This window comes from Bos javanicus, chromosome 5 (genome assembly GCF_032452875.1).
Source record: "Bos javanicus breed banteng chromosome 5, ARS-OSU_banteng_1.0, whole genome shotgun sequence".
Lineage (NCBI taxonomy): Eukaryota > Metazoa > Chordata > Mammalia > Artiodactyla > Bovidae > Bos > Bos javanicus.
In genome coordinates this window covers 29,993,123-30,012,016 of record NC_083872.1, presented here as the reverse complement: position 1 = coordinate 30,012,016, position 18,894 = coordinate 29,993,123, and the positions used below count along the sequence as shown (strand labels likewise).

General features: G+C 36.5%; 1 protein-coding gene across 7 annotated transcripts in view; it reads left to right on the top strand.

Moving 5' to 3' along the window:
- Positions 1 to 18,894, top strand: part of LARP4 (La ribonucleoprotein 4) — a 75,396-nt gene that overhangs the window by 49,147 nt on the left and 7,355 nt on the right. For 5 of the 7 annotated variants that reach the window (XM_061416163.1, XM_061416161.1, XM_061416165.1 and 2 more), the window contains 5 exons: positions 7,872 to 8,084; positions 8,264 to 8,397; positions 12,974 to 13,183; positions 13,823 to 13,871; positions 17,015 to 17,176. In XM_061416163.1, coding sequence (XP_061272147.1) covers positions 7,872 to 8,084; positions 8,264 to 8,397; positions 12,974 to 13,183; positions 13,823 to 13,871; positions 17,015 to 17,176 — 768 coding nt within the window. Of the gene's footprint in view, positions 1 to 7,871; positions 8,085 to 8,263; positions 8,398 to 12,973; positions 13,188 to 13,822; positions 13,872 to 17,014; positions 17,177 to 18,894 lie in introns of those variants that run through there. The other 2 variants (XM_061416164.1, XM_061416167.1) reach the window with 2 other exon arrangements.

Below are 18,894 nucleotides of genomic sequence, written 5' to 3'. Positions count from 1 at the left end.
TAATTAATTAAATCTCCCTCTCTCAGATTCCTCCAGAGCAGTTTTTTCTGCATGCATTTAGAAATCTTTTTCGTGTCTATCTTTATGGGAATAGAAATGTACAGTGTATTCACTTCTGTTGTTTTCTCATAGTAGATCTTCAGGATCTTTTCATTCACCACTGTTTCTGTTATACATAGAATATTGTTCGTGTATATCATGATTTAATCATTTATCCATGGAAAAACATTAAGTTGTTGCTCTGTTTACAGATAATTTGTAATGTATGCTTTCTTAAAATTTTATTATTGGTAAAATATGCATACATGCAATTTGCCATTTTTAAGTGTACAGCTCAGTGGCATTTAGTACATTCACATTGCTGTACAATCATTACTGGTATTTTTCAGAACAAAAACTCTGAAACAAAGTTCCCAAACATCCCAGCCTCCCAAATAAAAATGCTATACCCATGAAACAATAACTTCCCATTCTTCCCAGCTGCTGGTAACTTCCCTTCTAGTCTCTGTCTTTCTGAGTTCACCTATTTTAGATGCTACATACAAACGGAATTATGTGACATTTGTTCTTTTGTGTCTGGCTTATTTCACTTAGGATAATGTTTTCAAGCTTCATCTATATGGAGCATATATCAGAACTTTTTTTCGTGTTTTATAATCCATTTCTCTTTTTTTTAAGATTTTTTTCCAAAAAATTTATTTTTAACTGAAGGATAATTGCTTTACAATACTGTGTTGGTTTCTGCCATACAACAACATGAATCAGCCAGAGGTATAGAACTTCATTACTTTTTATTTGATGAATAATATTCCACTGTATAAATACCACATTTCTTGTATCCATTATCTATTGAAAGATGCTTGGGTTGCTTCCCTCTTTGGATTATTGTAAACAGTGCTGCACAACTATCTGTTTGAGTTCCCGTATGTACTGGGAATTATTGGGTAACATAATAATTATATGTTTAACATATTGAGGAGTGCATAAGTGTTTTCCAAAGAAACCGTATCCTTTTACATTCCCACCAGCAATAGAGAAGGATTCAAATTTTTCTACATCCTTGCCAACACTTATTTTTGATAAAACCAATGGGAAAAAGTGGAATCTTATTATGGTTTTGGGTTTCATTTTCCTAGTGACACAAGATATTGGGCATCTTTTCATGGACTTTTTCACGTTTTTATATCAGTTTTGAAGAAATGTGTATTCAGGTCCTTTGACCATTTTTTATTTTTTAAAAATATTTTTAAATTTATGACTGTATTGGGTCTTATTGTGCACGTGAGATCTTTGTTGCAGTACGCGGACTTCTCTCTGGTTGTGGTGTGAGGGCTCAGTAGTTATGGTGTGCAGGTTTGGTTGCCTGGCAGCATGTAGGATCTTAGTTTTCCAGTCAGGGATGGAACCTACATCTCCTGCATTGGGAGGCAGATTCTTAACCAGTAGACCACCAGGGAGGTCCCTGACCATGTTTTATATTGGGTTATTTGTTTTTTTGTTGATTTGTACCAGATCTTTATATATTCTGAATATTAACCTTTTGTCAGGTATATGATCTGCAAGTATTTTTTTCCCATTTTGTAGTTTACCTTTTGATTCTCTTGAAGTGTCCTTTGAGGCACAAAAGTTTTTAATTTTTATGAAGTTCAATTTTATTGTTGTATGTGCTTTTGGTACCATACATCAAAAATCATCACCAATCCAAGATCATGAAATGTTAACCCTATGTTTTCTAACCAGGGTTTTTATAATTTAGCCTTTTCTTTCTATTTATTTTTTAAAATTTTTATTATTTTTATTTTTGGCTGCACTGGGTCTTAGTTGCTGCATGCAGGCTTTCATCAGGGGGCTACTCTCTAGTTGCAGTACTCGGTCTTCTCATTACAGTGGCTTCTCTTGTTCAGAACACAGAATCTAGCATGTGGGGGCTTCAGCAGTTGTGGCACGCAGGCTGTAGAGCACAGGCTCAGTGGTTGTTGCACATGGGCTTAGTTGCCCTGCAGCACGTGGAATCTTCCCAGAACGAAGACTGAACTTGTGTCCCCAGCAACTGGCAGGTGGGTTCTTAACCACTGGACCAACAGGGGAAGTCTCTAGAACTTTAAAAATTGGAGTCAGTCTTCTCAAGCTTTGCTACCACTTTAACAACTAAGTTTATATAATATTTAAATCCATTCTTAGCATTTCAACAGTCTTCCACCATCTTCATCAGAAGTAGATTCCATCTCAAGAAACCACTTTCTTCATCCATAAGAAGCAATTCCTTATTTGTTCAAGCTTTATCATGAAATTGGAGCAATCCAGTTCCATCTTCAGCTCTATTTCTAATTCTAGTTCTCTTGCTATTTCTGCCACATCCACAGTTAACTTCTTCCAGTAAACTTGAGTCTTGAACTGCTCAGTTATCCATGAAAGTTGGAATTAACTTATTCTAAACTCCTGTTCATGTTGGTATTTTGCCTTCTTTCGATGAATAATCTTAATGGCATCTAGAATGGTGAATCCTTTCCAGAAGATTTTTAATTGATTTTGCCTGTCTCCATCAAAGAAATCATTATCTCTGGCAACTACTTAATAGCCTTATAAAATGTATAGTAAAAACTTATATAATTAAGTCTTGAAAGCCAAAATTTCTCCTTGATCCTTGGGCTACAGAATGGATGTTGTGTTAGCAGGCATGAAAACAACATAAACTCCATCATATATCTTCCTTAGAGCTCTTGACTGACCAGGTGCCTTGTCAGTGAGTAGTAATATTTTGTAAGGAATCTTTTTTACTGAGCAGTAGATCTCAGCAGTAAGCCTAAAATATTTAGTAAACCATGTTGTTAACAGTTGTGCTGTCTTCTAAGCTTTGTTGTTTCATTGATAAGAACATAGGCATAGTTTGGTTCAGTCACTCAGTCATGTCCACCTCTTTGTGACCTGATGGACTGCAGCACACCAGGCTTCCCTGTCCATCACCAGCTCCTGGAGCCTTCTCAAACTCATGTCAGTCACGTCAGTGATGCCATCCAACCATCTCATTCTCTGTTGTCCTCTTCTCTTCCCGCCTTCAATCTTTCCCAGCATCAGGGTCTTTTCAAATGAATCATTTCTTTGCATCAGGTGACCATAGTATTGGAGTTTCCGCTTCAGCATCAGTCCTTCCAATGAGTATTCAGGACTGATGTCCTTTAGGATGGACTGGTTGGATCTCCTTGCTGTCCAAGGAACTCTCAAGAGTCTTCCCCAGCACCACAGTTCAAAAGCATCAATTCTTCCATGCTCAGCTTTCTTTGTAGTCCCAATTCTCACATCCATACATGACTACTGGAAAAACCATAGCTTTGACTAGACGGGCCTAGTATATATGTGTAAATGTGTGTACGTTAATCCCAAGCTCTGCTTTTAAATGTGTCTCTGTTTTTAAATATGCTGTCTAGGTTGGTCATAGCTTTTCTTCTAAGGAGCAGCAAGCGTCATGTCTGCAGTCACCATCTGCAGTGATTTTGGAGCCCCAAATAATAAAGTCTGTCACTGTTTCCATTGTTTGCCCATCTATTTGCCATGAAGTGATGGGACCAGATGCCATGATCTTAGTTTTCTGAATGTTGAGTTTTAAGCCAACGTTTTCACTCTCATCAAGAGGCTCTTTAGTTCTTCGCCATAGTGGGTCTAGCATAATTCTGAAGGGTCAAAGGATTTTTGGAATGGTTAATATGCATTGGCTTCAAGTTTAGTCACTGACTGCACTAGCCCCTACCAAGAGAGTCAGCCTGTCCTTCTAAGTTTTGAAATCTTGAAGCCAGGCATCGACTTATCTTCTCTAGCTATGAAAGTCCTAAAGTATTTGAAAGTTTTTATTACTTATTTTAGCTAGATATTCTGGATAACTTGGTGTGGCTTCTACATCAGTCCTTGATTCTTTACCTCGTACTTCGATGGTTATAGAGATAGCTTCTTTCATTAACCTCATGAACCAGTCTCTGCTGTCTTCAAACTTTTCTTTTGTAGCTTCCACATCTCTCTTAGCTTTCACAGAATTGAAGAGAATTAGGGTCTTGCTCTGCATTTGGCTTTTGCTTGAGGGAATGTTGGGACTGGTTTGATCATCTATCTAGATCACTGAAACTTTTCCACATCAGCAATAAGGCTGTTTGGCTTTCTTATCATTTGTGTGTTCACTGGAGTAGTTCTCATTTCTTTAAAGAACTTTCTTTGCATGCACAACTTGACTTAATTGTTTGGCACAAGAGACCTAGCTTTTGGCCTTTCTTGGCTTTCAACATGCCTTCCTCACTAAACTTGTTTTTAGGACTTCCCTGGAGGTCCAGTGGCTAAGACTTCATGCTCCCAGTGAAGGGGCCCAGGTTCTATCCCTGATCAGGAAACGAGATTCCACATGCCACAACCAAGAGTTTGCATACCACAAGTAAGACCAGGAACAACCAAATAAATAATTTAAAAGCCATTTCTAGTTTTTTATTTAAAGTAAGAGATCTGTGACTCTTCCTTTCACTTGAATATTTAGAGGCTATTTTCGTTTCAATATTGTTGTATCTCAGGGAATATGGTGATCCAGGGAGAGATTGAGAACAGGAAAACTGTCCATTGGTAGAGTAGCCAGAACACACACATCTATTGATTAAGTTTGTCACCTTATATTAGCGTGGTTTGTGGTATCCTAAAACAATTAACAATAGTAACATCAAAGATCACAGATCACCATAACAAGTTTAACAATAATGACAAAATGAGAAATATTGCAAGAATTACCATAGTGTCATGCAGAGACGCTCACCACAATTAGAGAAAGCCCACTTGCAGCAATGAAGACCCAATGCAACCAAAAATATGTATTTTTTAAATTGGACCTTTATTTTATACACTTGAAGCTAATATTATGAATCAGCTCTTAACAATGTGAGCAAATGCTGATGGAAAAATTGTACCAATTGACTTGCTCAATGCAGGTCTGACACAAACCCTTATTTTGCAAAAATAGTACAAAACAAAAACAAAACCATAATATTTGGGAAGCACAATAAAGCAAAGTGCAGTAAAAGTATAGTATGCCTGTACTGCAACTTGATTATCTAGTTACTTGTTCTTAGACATCTTTGTTCCTTGCTTACATCATTTTTAGTGGACTGTCCTTTTATTTTTTTTTTTCTCTCTGGACTGTCCTTTTAAATCTGTTTTCTACCTTTGAAAAATTTGGTGATGGGACTTCCTGGTGGTCCAGTGGTTAAGACTTTATGCTTCCACTGGAGGGCACAGGTTTGATCTCTGGTTGGGGAACTAAGATCCCACATGCCACACAGCATGACCAAAAAAACAAACAAAAAAGCCTCTAAGTAGGGAATGCCTTGACGTTTTAGTGGTTGGAACTTCATGCTTCCATTGCAGGGGGCACGGGTTCAATCCCTGGTTGGGGAACTAATATCCCACAAGCTGCAGGCAGTGTCCATAGTAATATAAATTAAAATTTATTATGTGTGTGTGTATATATATATACACTCAAACTTTCTGTTTTTGAAATTAATCTATTATTTTTGGTTACACTGGGTCTTTGTTGCTCCAAGTGGGCTTTCTCTAGCGGCAGTGAGTGGGGGCTGCTCTGCATTGTGCTGCGTGAGCTTCTGATTGCTGTGGCTTCTCTCGTTGCGGAGCACAGGCTCTAGGCCCACAGGCTTCAGTAGCTGACTGCACGCAGGCTCAGTAGTTGTGGCGCACAGGCTTTTAATTGCTCCATGGCATGTGGAATCTTCCCAGACCAGGGATCCAACCTGTGTACTCTGCTTTGGCAGGCAGATTCTTTACCACTGTACAGCCAGGGAAGTTAGCGCTGTGTGTGTGTATATACATATAGTGTTAAAATACATATAAAATTTACCATCTTATTTTAATTTCATTTAATAGTTCAGTAATAGTAAACACATTGTCTTTGTTGTACAGCTATCACCACCATCTATTCTCATAACTCTTTTCTTCTTGTAAAACTGAAACTTTGTGCCTGTTAATAACTCCCTGTTTTCCCCTCCTCCAGCCCCTGACAACCACCTAAGCCTATATTATCTTTGATTACTTACCTCATATAAATAAATTATACAGTATTTTTCTCCTTGTGATTGGCTTATTTCACTTAATATTGTGTCTTCAAGGTCCATCCATGTAGCATATTGAAAAATTTCCTCCTTTCTAAGGTTGATACATATTCCAGTGTATTTATATAACAGAATTTGCTTATCCATTCATCTGTTGATAGACACTTGGGTTTGCTTCCATATTTTAGCTCATGTGAATAATGCTGTTATGAATCATGGGTGTACAAATACCTCTTCAAGACTCTGCTTTGAGCTCTTTTGTATATATACCCAAAAGTGGAATTGCTGGATCATATGGTAATTCTACTTTCCACTTTTTGAGGGCCTTCCATGCTTGTTTTGCACAGTAGCTGTACCATTTTATACTCCTGCCAGCAGTGCACAGGGTTCCAGTTTCTCCATATTCTCTCCAGCACCTCACTGTTTTCTGTTTCTTGTTAGTAGCCATCTTAGTGGATGTGACGTGGGATTGCTTTGTGGTTTCAGTTTATGTTCCTTCAGGAATTAGTAATGTTGAGCGTCTTCTTATGTGCTTATTGTCCATTTGTATATCTTTAAAGAAATGTATATTCAAGTTCTCAGCCCACTTTTTAGTTGGCTAGTTATATTCTTAAGCATAGTTTTAACACAGTCTTTGTCCTCTCTATTTCATGCAAATTGGTAGCTAGATCTAGAGGCTTAATCAGGATTGGACTTGATCTTGGAGCAGCAGAGAGAACAAAAACACATAGTGTCCATGTGTGTGTCTCCTGTACTAGCTGTTGCTGATCATTGACTGGATACATTCATTAAGGGTTGCTATCTGTTGCTATTTCTGTTCTATATTTTTTCCATTTGTTAGTCAAAATACTTTCTCTCATATTCATTACCCTTAGGTATGGGTTATATATATGATAAATGCCTGGTTCTAGCTTTTATTACCAGTTTTCAAAATAATGTGTTGGTTCCCTTGTTATTTAGTCACTAAGTCCTGTCGAACTCTTTTGCAACCCCATGGACTGTAGCCTACCAGGCTCCTCTGTCCATGGGATTTCCCAGGCAAGAATACTAGAGTGGGTTGCCATTTCCTTCTCCAGGGAATCTTCCCAACCCAGGAATTGAACCCGAGTCTCCTGCATTGCAGGCAGATTCTTTACTGTCTGCACCACCAGGGAAGCCCCTTCAAAATGACCTTCAAAAACGACTGTTAAGCTATTTTTGGTTTTTGAATATTTAAACATATTTGGTGTGTTTATTGTCCTTACTGATGAAGTGTGGCCTCTTTGAGTCCTTTTGTTAGGGTAGTTTTTAATGTTCCTTGCTTTCTAATGGAACAGGATGTTTCAGGCTCCTATACGTTTTCTGTCAAAAGGCTCTGGAGTCACCAGGTTATTTTATTTTTTTCCCTTTTTAAGGGTTGTACTGTTTTGAACACCCATCATCAGTGTATCAGAGTATGTGTTTGTCACAGCTTTTTCAGTAGAGTATGTTGTTAGATTTTTAGGCTTTTACCAATTTTATAAGTGAGAAATATTAATTCCATTCTAATTACATTTCTCTGTGAGGAAGGTCTAGCATCTTTTCACATAAGAGCCACTTGCCTTTTTTCCCCTTGTTTTGATAAGTTGCAGTTAGTTTTAATATTTTGACTTTTATGATTTTACTTTGTTTATTGTATTAATTGTATTTTCTGTGTAAAAGTTTTTAAAAGTAAAATGTTTAAAATTTAAATTAAATATACTTGTGAAAGTATGCACTTAATCCTTTGTGATTATATATTCTTTGTGTTCTTCTTGCTTTTAGGCAAGGATAAAAGCCATCAATACATTTTTTGCTAAGAATGGTTATCGATTAATGGATTCTAGTATGTATAGTCAGCCCATTCAAACTCAAGCACAGTATGCCTCACCGGTCTTCATGCAGCCTGTATATAATCCTCACCAACAGTACTCTGTCTATAGTATTGTGCCTCAGTCTTGGTCTCCAAATCCTGCACCTTACTTTGAAACACCACTGGTAAGTAAGATCCTTAGAGAATATATGGTTTTTCACTGAAGCTGAAGTTTGAAGAAATCAGAGTTAAGAGTTCTTGTTTTATTTTGTTTTGTGTTGATGGTGGTTACTTTATAGGCTTTAAATGGTGATAAGTATATTTAATACCCCAAATCAATTTAAACATTAAAATTTTCTTTTAGGCTCCCTTTCCCAATGGTAGTTTTGTGAATGGCTTTAATTCACCAGGATCTTATAAAACAAATGCTGCCGCTGCCGCCGCCGCTGCCGCCGCCGCTGCTGCTGTAAATATGGGTCGACCATTCCAAAAAAATCGGTAAGGTATAATATGATAGCTGGAATTTATTGTATACAATTCCCGGTAGTTCTTAGAGTCAGTATGTTAATAGCAATGCTTATTTTCTAACACAATAAAAAGGTCCGGTCCCACCCCCCCCGCCCCCCAAAAAAAGTATGTTAACAATTAATAAACACATTTTTACCTCAGAGTTGATAAAAAGGATTTGGGACTGAGATTATACACCAGTATATATTGACTTTTTTTTTTTTTAATAATGAGAACAGAAAAAATTTTGTGGTAACAATATAAAATCTGGTTTCTAGGTACCATTTAATGTGTTAAACAACATTTTGTAAACATGAGTTTTTTGATGGTAGAAATGTTAACTGATTTGAGTAATAAATACTGGGAGAGTGAGTTATTTATCGTTTTTAAGGATTGACTCGATTTCCACAAACTATGCTGTGCTGAGTCACTCAGTCATGTCCGACTCCTTGCGACCCCAAGGACTGTAGCCCATCAGGCTCCTCTGTCCATGGGATTCTCCAGGCAAGAATACTGGAGTGGGTTGCCATGCCCTCTTCCAGAGGATCTTCCTGACCTAAGGATCAAACCCAGATCTTCTACATTGTGGGTGGATTCTTTACTGTCTGAGCCACCATGGAAGCCCGTTCTTTACTGAGTCATGTCTAAAGTTCTGTTTTAAGACCTTGATTTGTTATATCACTGTTAATTTTCATAACCCTGTAGATACAGTATTGTGTCTATTTAAGAAATTTGAGAAATAAAAATATTACATATCATGTCCAAAAGCATGTAGCCAGTAGCTTGCAGAGCCAAGGTTTGAGTCCAGGCAGTTTGATTCCAAAGCCTACACTTAAACCATAGTATTCTGAATAAATTATTAAGAACTCCAGAATCTCAGTTGAGATTATAAACTGGTAATCTCAGTAATTTGGTATATAATATGACTTTTGCCAGAGTGTAAGTAACCAAAGGAGAAGGGGCTCAGATTTATTTACTTGTTTAGATTTATTTAGAAGTTCACATCTACTATTTCTCTGCCTTATTTTGTGAGCCTCCTATGTTGTTTTTTGTTTTTAATTATTTCTGTTCAGTAATTTTTTTTTCTTGCCAGAATGAGAATTCTCTTATTTGATTCTTTTTGGCAAGGAGACCACATGTGGGGTATGTTTTTCCAAAATAGCTTTTAGGAACTTAATTCTTTTTTTTAAGGTTTTTCTGAAATATGCTTCACTGAAGAAACAAGCCTTCCAGTATTTAAAAAAAAATACTCTTCTCAGTAGATTCTAGAATCATTCATATGTACCACTCTCTAATAGTCACAGATTTTGTACTCACTTTTAACTGACACATTTGGTTTAAACATTTGAACATCTTTGTTGTCGTTCGCACCAGGAAGTTTGTAGAATCTTAGTTTCCCAATCAGGTATTGAACTTGGGCCCATAGCACTGACAGTGCCAAGTCCTAACCACTGGACCACCAGAGAATTCCCTGAAGGTCACTTTTAAGTGTTTGGAAACTTTTACTATATATACACATTCATAATTGTTTTATGAAGTTTCAAATGAGAACTCTTCATATTCTAAGAATGAAGGATTCTTTATAAACAAAAGATTATTTGTGCTCTTATAAATGACTGTTAGTTTGATACAGTAATAAGAACAAAATTCAGGTAATTGCTAGGACATACGTGTAGAAGTTCACTGAGCCTTAAAACACACAGTGTCCTCTAACCTCCATCCTGTTAAAAAAAATTTTTTTTTTAATTACCATATGCACATAGAGACAGTGATGTTTAAGTCTGGAAAGACCTTTGTTATAGTGTATTCATTTTACAGATGAAGAAACTGAAAGTTGAAGAGGATGGTTATCTTACTAAGGTTACATGGCTTTTTATTAATTAGCAAACCTGAGATTAGTATATTTCTTTTTCTTCTACTATAGCTAGTAAAGTTTGTTTTTTTTTTTCTTGAAAATAGTTCCATTAATACAAATGACAGTTTATACTTCCCTTGTGAGGAGATACAGATTTCTTATGATTAGAAATAGTAACTTTGTAGAAATATGTATCTGTTGATTTCATTTTTCTTTGAAGAGGTGAATTTTGCTTTAAGCAGTTAAGTGAAATAGACATCTTGGTTATATGATATGATAGACTAAAAACAGTTTTCAGTAACAACAAAAAGTATTAGTGTTTGCAAATGTTTACCTTAAAAATACGTTACGTGGGTTTATGGTATTCCTTTATTGTCACTTGATGTTTTTATCTGCTTTGCTTTCTTGGCAAAAGAGGTAAAATTGCAATAAGAAAGCCAAGAATGACAGTCAAGACATTCTTGCTTACAAGGAGATGTATCTGTGGTTTTGGAGATATAGATTTAGTGTGATTTTCCTTGTTACTCAAATCTATTTGTGTATAGTTTTATCCATGTATTTGACCAGTGTAGATAGTTACTAATTTTTAGTCACAGAAATAATACACAGATACTTCCTTATAAAAGTGTAGATGTTGCAGATGAACTAGAGCCTGTTGACTACGAACCCAAATCTTGATTTCCATCTTACTTCTAAGAAGTGACCACTGCCAAGCCTTTATTTTTATATATTTAAGTCATTGGTCAAGGAGCAGTTTATATTACTAACCTTGTAACAGCCCAGTGATGATCATAGGACTAACTTTCAGAAATGTGGGCAGTTTTCTTCCTTTAGTATTTTACCTTTCTGTCACGTTCCTTCTCGTCTTTTATCACATTTCTTTCATCATCCTTTTTTCCTTTGCCTGGACTTCGATTGTAAGTCCCTCTCTGTGAAGGGAAAGATTATGAGATCTGGGGGCTTTTTAAACCTAGTAACTTGTCTTACTGGGTGTATTGATGCAGTGAGAAGATTTTGGTGATAATTTCTGAACAGATATATAAATAGTATATGTACCTCCTGAGGTCATTTTCAGATCTGATGGATAATATAAATGTTTTGAAAATTAGTTTGTGTTAGTTGACACTGAATTTCATTGCTATTCAGAATCTATTTTGTATCATGTAAGTAATTTTCTGGAAAAGTATCATATATGAGACTTAGCTAAAATTTGTAGCCTGATATTTGTTTGTTTTAGTAGTAGTACCTTCATTTGTTATATTCTCTAAAGAGTTAGTAGGGTAGCTGAATAACTATGAAAATAGACTAAAAAAATGGAGTGTATAAACTGTAGGGAAGGGGCTAAATGAAAATCTAGTACTTCCTTTTTAAATCTCCTGTAGAGCCAAGATCCTCAGTTACTTGAGCTTACTTGAAATATTCTCAGTTTTTAAAAAATAAACTTTATTCATTTATTTTAATTTTGACTGTACTGGGTCTCTCTTGCGGCCCCAAGCTTTCTCTAGTTGTGGCACATGTGGCCTGAAGGCTCTGGAGCACGTGGGCTGAATAGTTGCAATGGCTTACAGGCTTAGTTGCCCCATAGCTTATAGCATCTTAGTTCCCCAACCAGGGCTCGAACCCCTGTCCCCTGCATTGGAAGGTGGATTTTTTTTTCTAATTTTATTTTTAATTGGAGGATAATTACTTTACAATATTGTGGTGGTTTCTGCCATATATCAACATGAATCACACACACACACACACACACACACACACACCCCCCTTGAATCTCCTGGGAGGCAAATTCTTAACCACTGGACCACCCAGGAAGTCCTAAATGTTTTCACTATTAATTAAAACTGCATCCTCTTTCATTTATTGTACCCTAGTTTCATCTGCTTATAGTTGTTAGAGAGTTGAGTACTTACACCTATCATCCAAGGTAAAAGCTACTTTTGTTAGATTTAGGTGGTTTTTGAGTTTGGTTTGGTTTGGTTTGGCTTTTTGTTTCTCATCAGATTTCTTACCTTAATTCATGAAGTCGTGCCAGGCTATTAGTTGCATTATATTTTCCTAGTCATTTGGTCCCACAGTTTTGTTGGATTTTTGAACAACTGTTTGCATTTGGCGAGGGGTGCTTAGTAAGAAGCTTTAATTTTAATATATTTCACTATTTCTTGCTGGTTTTTTTTTTTTTTTTAATTTTCAGTCCCCTAAAAAGCCTTTTTAGACTTTTCCCCCAATTCCCTCATATGATAATTTAATGCTAGAGATTATTGTATGTCGATTTATTCCAATTCTTCCTCCCTTTGGGGGTTTTATTGCCCCATTGAGAATGTATGGCATGGATTCAATGAGCTTCTAGTCTGGCTGATTTAGATATGTCAAAATTGTATCTTGTGCTAAAGAAGTTAGCTGAAATCCTAGTTATATCCTTAATTTTGAGGTGGAAGTAGCTTAATCTTGAAGAACTTTGGATCATTCCCAGATAGCTCCAAACAGCTTTTTTAATGAAAAAATTCTTTGCCTTTTAAAAATAACACATCTGAGACATTAAAGGTTTTACATTTTTACAACATAATGCTTCTGTGTCCAACCTAGTTTATGGAAAATCAGAATACAGCAGAAGGCAGTTTTTAACTTGGCCTATTAAGAATTTCTACCATTAAGAGGAAGGATTTTTCTGTCTTAATTTATTCTTTTGTGTATATGGCCTTATGTTTCTTACAGTGTGAAGACTCATTTTAGGTCAGGTGGTTCAGAACATTCAACAGAGGGCTCTGTGTCGTTGGGGGATGGACCACTGACCAGATCTGGTTCAAGGAACTTTGCAACTGAACGACATAATCCTGCAGTAACAGGGCATCAGGAACAAAGCTACCTTCCAAAAGAAACTCCCACTTTGCAGATGGAACAGAATGGGGACTATGGCAGGGGCAGGTAAGGAAATATGGTAATAAATATGGAAATAATGTGTATGAAAATTCTTTAATCATAATATGAATATTAGAAGTCCATTATCTAGTGATTTTTTATTTCATTTTTCATATATAGTTATGCTAAAAAATTTTTTTGTTCACGTAATATGGGTTACTAGTTTTTCATAATTAAGAAATTTAGAATCCCTATAAAGAATATAAGTGAGTCAGAGGTTTATAAAAGTTATTCTGAAGTTCTTTACAGTTCACTAAGGAAAGATTACCTTAGAAAGATCTTATGCCACCATAGTTTTAATTTCTGGCAACATGTGAACTGTGGGAATTGGGTTATATAACCTTGTCTACCCTTCCTAAACAAAAAAACTGAACCCTAATATGCTTCTGATGTGGAGGGAGCACTGCTAATAAAAATAGGACCAGTTTACTTGGTGGTGGTGGTGGTGATAGGTGACGTTTTCTGTAGATCAGCTCAGGATCCTTTCAGAAGAATATATATCTTTTAATAATAAAAGGAGATTTAGGAAGCATAGATACTTAAAACAGAAATTCACCCATCTTTGATAGAACATACACATTTGAAGAAACTTACTGAGTTCTCCTTCCTCCCCCACCCCTCACCCTCTTTTATCATTGTTAAAAGGAGAACTCTCTTCAGAGGTCGAAGACGTCGGGAAGATGAAAGGATCCCAGTAAGTTTTTTTGTTTTTTTTTTTTTAACTTACATGTGTTCAGGATTTGTTTGTTTCTTTGTTTTTCTTGTGTGCTTTAGTATGGCATTGACTTCTGGTATGTCTTTCCTCGATTTTGTTTTATTGGTTATAATATTCAGCAAAGATAATTACAGCCTGTTTTTGACCCTGAAATATCCACCATCACCACCACTCATCATCCTTAAAGCACACATGAAGTTAGAGATTTGACTTGTATTGCTCACTTTTTAAAAAAAAAAATTGTTTGCCTAACCTATTCACATGGTTTAAAATAAAATCCATGAAAATATTCCATGTAAAGTTTAATTATTGCTTTATTAATGGAGATTTGAGGAATTTCAATGTTTTAATCTTACAATGCTGTTACAAACGGTGCAGTGATAACCTTGTGTAACCATCACTTCCTGTCTATGCAATAGTATCTGAAGGAAAGTCCCTGCAGGTAAGATTTCTGAGTCACAGTGCAGTAAGTTACTGTGTGATGGCTTTCTGTAGGGTTTGTGTCAATTTTCACTCAGTGAAGAAAGTTCCTATTTGTCCATAGCCTTACAAAGAATATGATTTTTTGCAAATCTAATATAGTATGTGGTTCACTTTTAAAGCTCTGTTGGATGTTATCGGAAATTATTACACTATTTATTAATTGTTACTTAGGGGCAATTCTCTACCTATTGCTGATTTTTATATTTCCCACTTAAGATTTTTAAAAAAATTTTTTTATAGTTCTAGGCAGGTTTTTGAATCCTCACTTAGCTAGCTTCAAATTATTCATATTTTTATTTTTTGAGGTTTGTTCATGGTGAATGTTTGCCATCTCCTAACTGGTCAAAAAGAGTTGAGAAATAAAAATAGTGTAGGAAGCTGGGCATACACACCGAGGAAATCAGAATCGAAAGAGACACGTGTACCCCAATGTTCATCGCGGCACTGTTTATAATAGCCAGGACATGAAAGCAACCTAGATGTCCATCAGCAGACGAATGGATAAGAAAGCTGTGGTACATATACACAATGGAATATTATTCAGCCATTAGAAAGAATACATTTGAATCAGTTCTAATGAGGTGGATGAAACTGGAGCCTATTATACAGAGTGAAGTAAGCCAGAAAGAAAAGTACCAATACAGTATACTAATGCATATATATGGAATTTAGAAAGATGGTAACGATAGCCCTGTATGCGAGACAGCAAAAGAGACACAGATGTATAGAACAGTCTTTTAGACTCTGTGGGAGAGGGCGAGGGTGGGATGGTTTGGGAGAATGTGAAACGTATCGCCAGTCCAGATTCGATGCATGATACCGGGTGCTCGGGGCTGGTACACTGGGATGACCCAGAGGGATGGGATGGGGAGGGAGGTGGGAAGGGGGTTCAGGATGGGGAACACATGTACACCCTTGGAGGATTCATGTCAATGTATGGCGAAACCACTACAATTTTATAAAGTAATTAGTCTCCAAAAAATAAATGAATTAATTAAAAAAAAAACAAACACCAAAAAAAAAAGTGGTGTAGGAGAGCATGGAGGTTTCAAGAAAACACTAGAATTTACATTTATATATGTGTGGAATATAATGCTTTACATGCATAAATAGCAAATTAGTATACATATCTAATAGTATACTATATAGTGTTTGTGTAATATACCTAAAAATATACAGATACCACATGTTTAAGCAGTAAAGAGCAACCAACTTTGAAAGAAAAATAATTGCATTTTAACACAAAGAATAATTTGGGGCAAGCTGTGAACCCTTTAAAAAGTGTGGTTGTTTGCATTTACAGCTTTCTATACCATGGACAGCCTTGAGATTGTAAGGCAAGTTTTTAAAGATATCATTATAGCAGGCCATGTTAATCTTCAAGTGGCCCTGAACAATTGAGAGGAGAGTTAGGTTTGAGGTCTGTTCGATGTGTTGAAAACATCTGGGTCGAGGATTGAAAGGAAAGTAGGCAAACATGCTTTTTTGTAGAAAAGGCAGGGAGGGGATGCCATCGTGCAGTGAGGAGATCTTAGCTAGAGGTGAAATTTAGAATTTATAGACTTACTTGTTGTAATTACAGTTATAAGAATGGATAAGATCATGCAGGGGACTCTGTGCAGACTGATTTGTAAAACAGCAAGAATGGAATCTTGAGGATCATGGTAGCTTTGGGGTTGAAAAATGAATTATTTCATTTTGTTTGAAGTATCCAAGAGAAATCCAAGTGGAGATAGCTAATAGTCAAGTGGATATCTTGGTTTCGGGCAAAGATCTGCTCTGAAAATATTTAAAAGTGTACAACCTAGTGATTTTTGGTAAATTTTCAGAGTTGTGCAACCAAAAATTTTCCAAAAAGTGAAAATTATTGTTTTTAGAGTTGTTTGCACGTAGGTAGTAGTTGAAGCCATGGATAATGGATATCACACAGGGAGAGTTTGTAAAGGCAGTTAGTAATCATACAGAAATCAAAAACCTTCCAAAGAAGTTGACAGGGAAAGAAGAGCACATGCTTGTCAGACCTGAGAATGAAGAGAAAGTATCAGAAGCTAAAGGAAGAATGAGCTCCCATAGGAAAGAATGTTTGCTCTAGTGAGGTCAGTGGGGGAAACCTCAGATTTTGTATTGTGTAAGGTATTGGTGACTTGTCACAGCAGTTTTAGTGATGTGGTAAATACAGAGGTGAGGGAGTAGAGGAGAAAATATAACATGTGAGAAGTTTGAGAATATAGAGTGGGGTAGATGAAAGCAAGATAAGATTCTTAAGGAAGGATATTGTTTTCTCTTGAGACTATGGAAGGAGAAAAGATGCTGGCAAATCTAGATAGTGTAAGGTTTGTTGTTGTTGTTACGGGAGAGGGTATAGCAAATTTAGAAAGCAAAGAATAGCGGAGATTGATTAGAAGGTTTAAGGAAAGTGGCAAAGTTTGCAAAGGAACCAAGAGAAGAAGCTGACTAAGGATGAACTGGACCAATACATTACTGAGAGTTCACCTGAGATGAGAATCTAAGAATTTATAGAGGAAGAGTTCTGTTCATTAGGGTGTAATTTTGTTTGTTTCTACAGCTTTCAGCTTCTGTGGTACAGGGTTAAGGAATGAAATGGACATGTAACCTGTTTTTTGACTTGTGTCTTTTAGAGACCCCATCCTTCAACAGCTGAAGCAAAGGTTCCCACACCAAAGTTTGACTTACTAGCCTCAAATTTTCCTCCTTTACCTGGAAGTTCATCAAGAACCCCAGGTGAACTTGTTTTGGAGAGCAGGATGTCTGATGTTGTTAAGGGTGTCTGCAAAGAAAAGGTAAACACTGAAGCATCGATCTGTATCTTACGGGACCAATTTTTGCCTTTGTTTTCAGGGTTATTATTAGAATTAGAATTTTATTTGTGCTCAGTGCTTACTTCTGCCAGAGTTTTTAATTCATGAGGTTTTTAGCATAATTCGAGTCTTATGCAAAGATTTGTGTTAGAGCTACACAAGGTCAATAAAATGTTTCTTCATATTTGCATGTCTTTGTATCAGTCGTCCCAGCTTGGTAGAACTAATTAAGGCAAGCTGAGTGGAAAGTGTTGTTTCAACTTGTGTCATTTCCAATTAACTGATAATGCCAGTGAATTCTAAGTTACTTTGGTAAACTCAGTCTTTCAAATAAATGGAGAGTTGCAGTCAAAAGCTTGGGATAACCCATCCTACAATATTTTTGAGTTTAGCCCTTCAATATGCTAAATCTTCATGCCCCACAAATTTTTCTCATTTTCTACCTTTTGTTTCTAACTCAATTTTATTTTTAAGAGTATATGTACATAATATATCTGGGCTTTTAAAGAAAAAGTGTCCCTTGAATCCACTTTCAACTCTAGCTTTTTCTCCTCATATTTATCCTTGTATTTCTAATTTAACATGTTTATACTACTACTTCTTGACTATTCATTTTTAGATGTTGTCTATTAACTTTACACTCTAGAAGCTAAGGGTTTAACTCTCTTAAACCGATGCGCTTTATCCTCCCAGTATATTGTATTTCGTCATATCTGTGATGCCATCAGTTAAAGGATGCCCTGTTATTTTGGTATCACTAAGAAAAAAAGACACTGCCAGTTAAAGTAGGTCATGCCATCATTTATGAGTCATATCTCAATATTGCATCTTTTTTTTCCCCCATAACTGAGCATCATGCTAATGCTAAGTCGCTTCAGTCGTGTCCGACTCTGTGTGACCCCGTAGACGGCAGCCCACCAGGCTCTGCCGTCTCTGGGATCCTCCAGGCAAGAATACTGGAGTGGGTTGCCATTTCCTTCTCCAATGCATGAAAGTGAAAAGTGAAAGTGAAGCCACTCATTCGTGTCTCACTCTTAGCGACCCCATGGGCTGCAGCCTACCAGGCTCCTCCGTCCATGGGATTTGCCAGGCAAGAGTACTGGAGTGGTGTGCCATTGCCCTCTCTGAACTGAGCCTCATAGGGTACTGTTATTATGTTTCCTTTCTTAAACTCTGCACAGCTGTGTTCCTGGGACTTCACCAGCATCCTAAGAATCCTCTTTGGTAGATCCCTTCTTCTTACTCTTGCTTGACTTTCCCATTTTATGGTCAGTCAGATCTTCCTAGGCTTCCTTTATAAGAGGTTTTTAGTATAAATGTTTTGAGATCTTGCATTCTAAAAATGTTTTTCGGTTCTCAAGCTTGACCAGTAGCTTTTTACTGTAGAATTCTTTATTAGAAATTGCTTTCCCTCAGAATTTTTAAGGTATTTTACAGTCTTTTTTTAAATTATGTAATTCTGTTATTTTGTAGTTGTTTAAATGGTAAAGAATCTGCCTGCATTGCAGGAGACCCGGGTTCACTCTCTGGATAAGGAAATGGCAGTCCACTTCCCATATCTTGCCTGGAGAATTCCATGGACAGAGGAGCCTGGTGGGCTGCAGTCCATGGGGTTGCAAAGAGTCAAACACAACTGAGCAACTAACACTTTGACTTTGACTCACTGATTCTAAGATAGATTTTTTTTTTTTTTAACATTT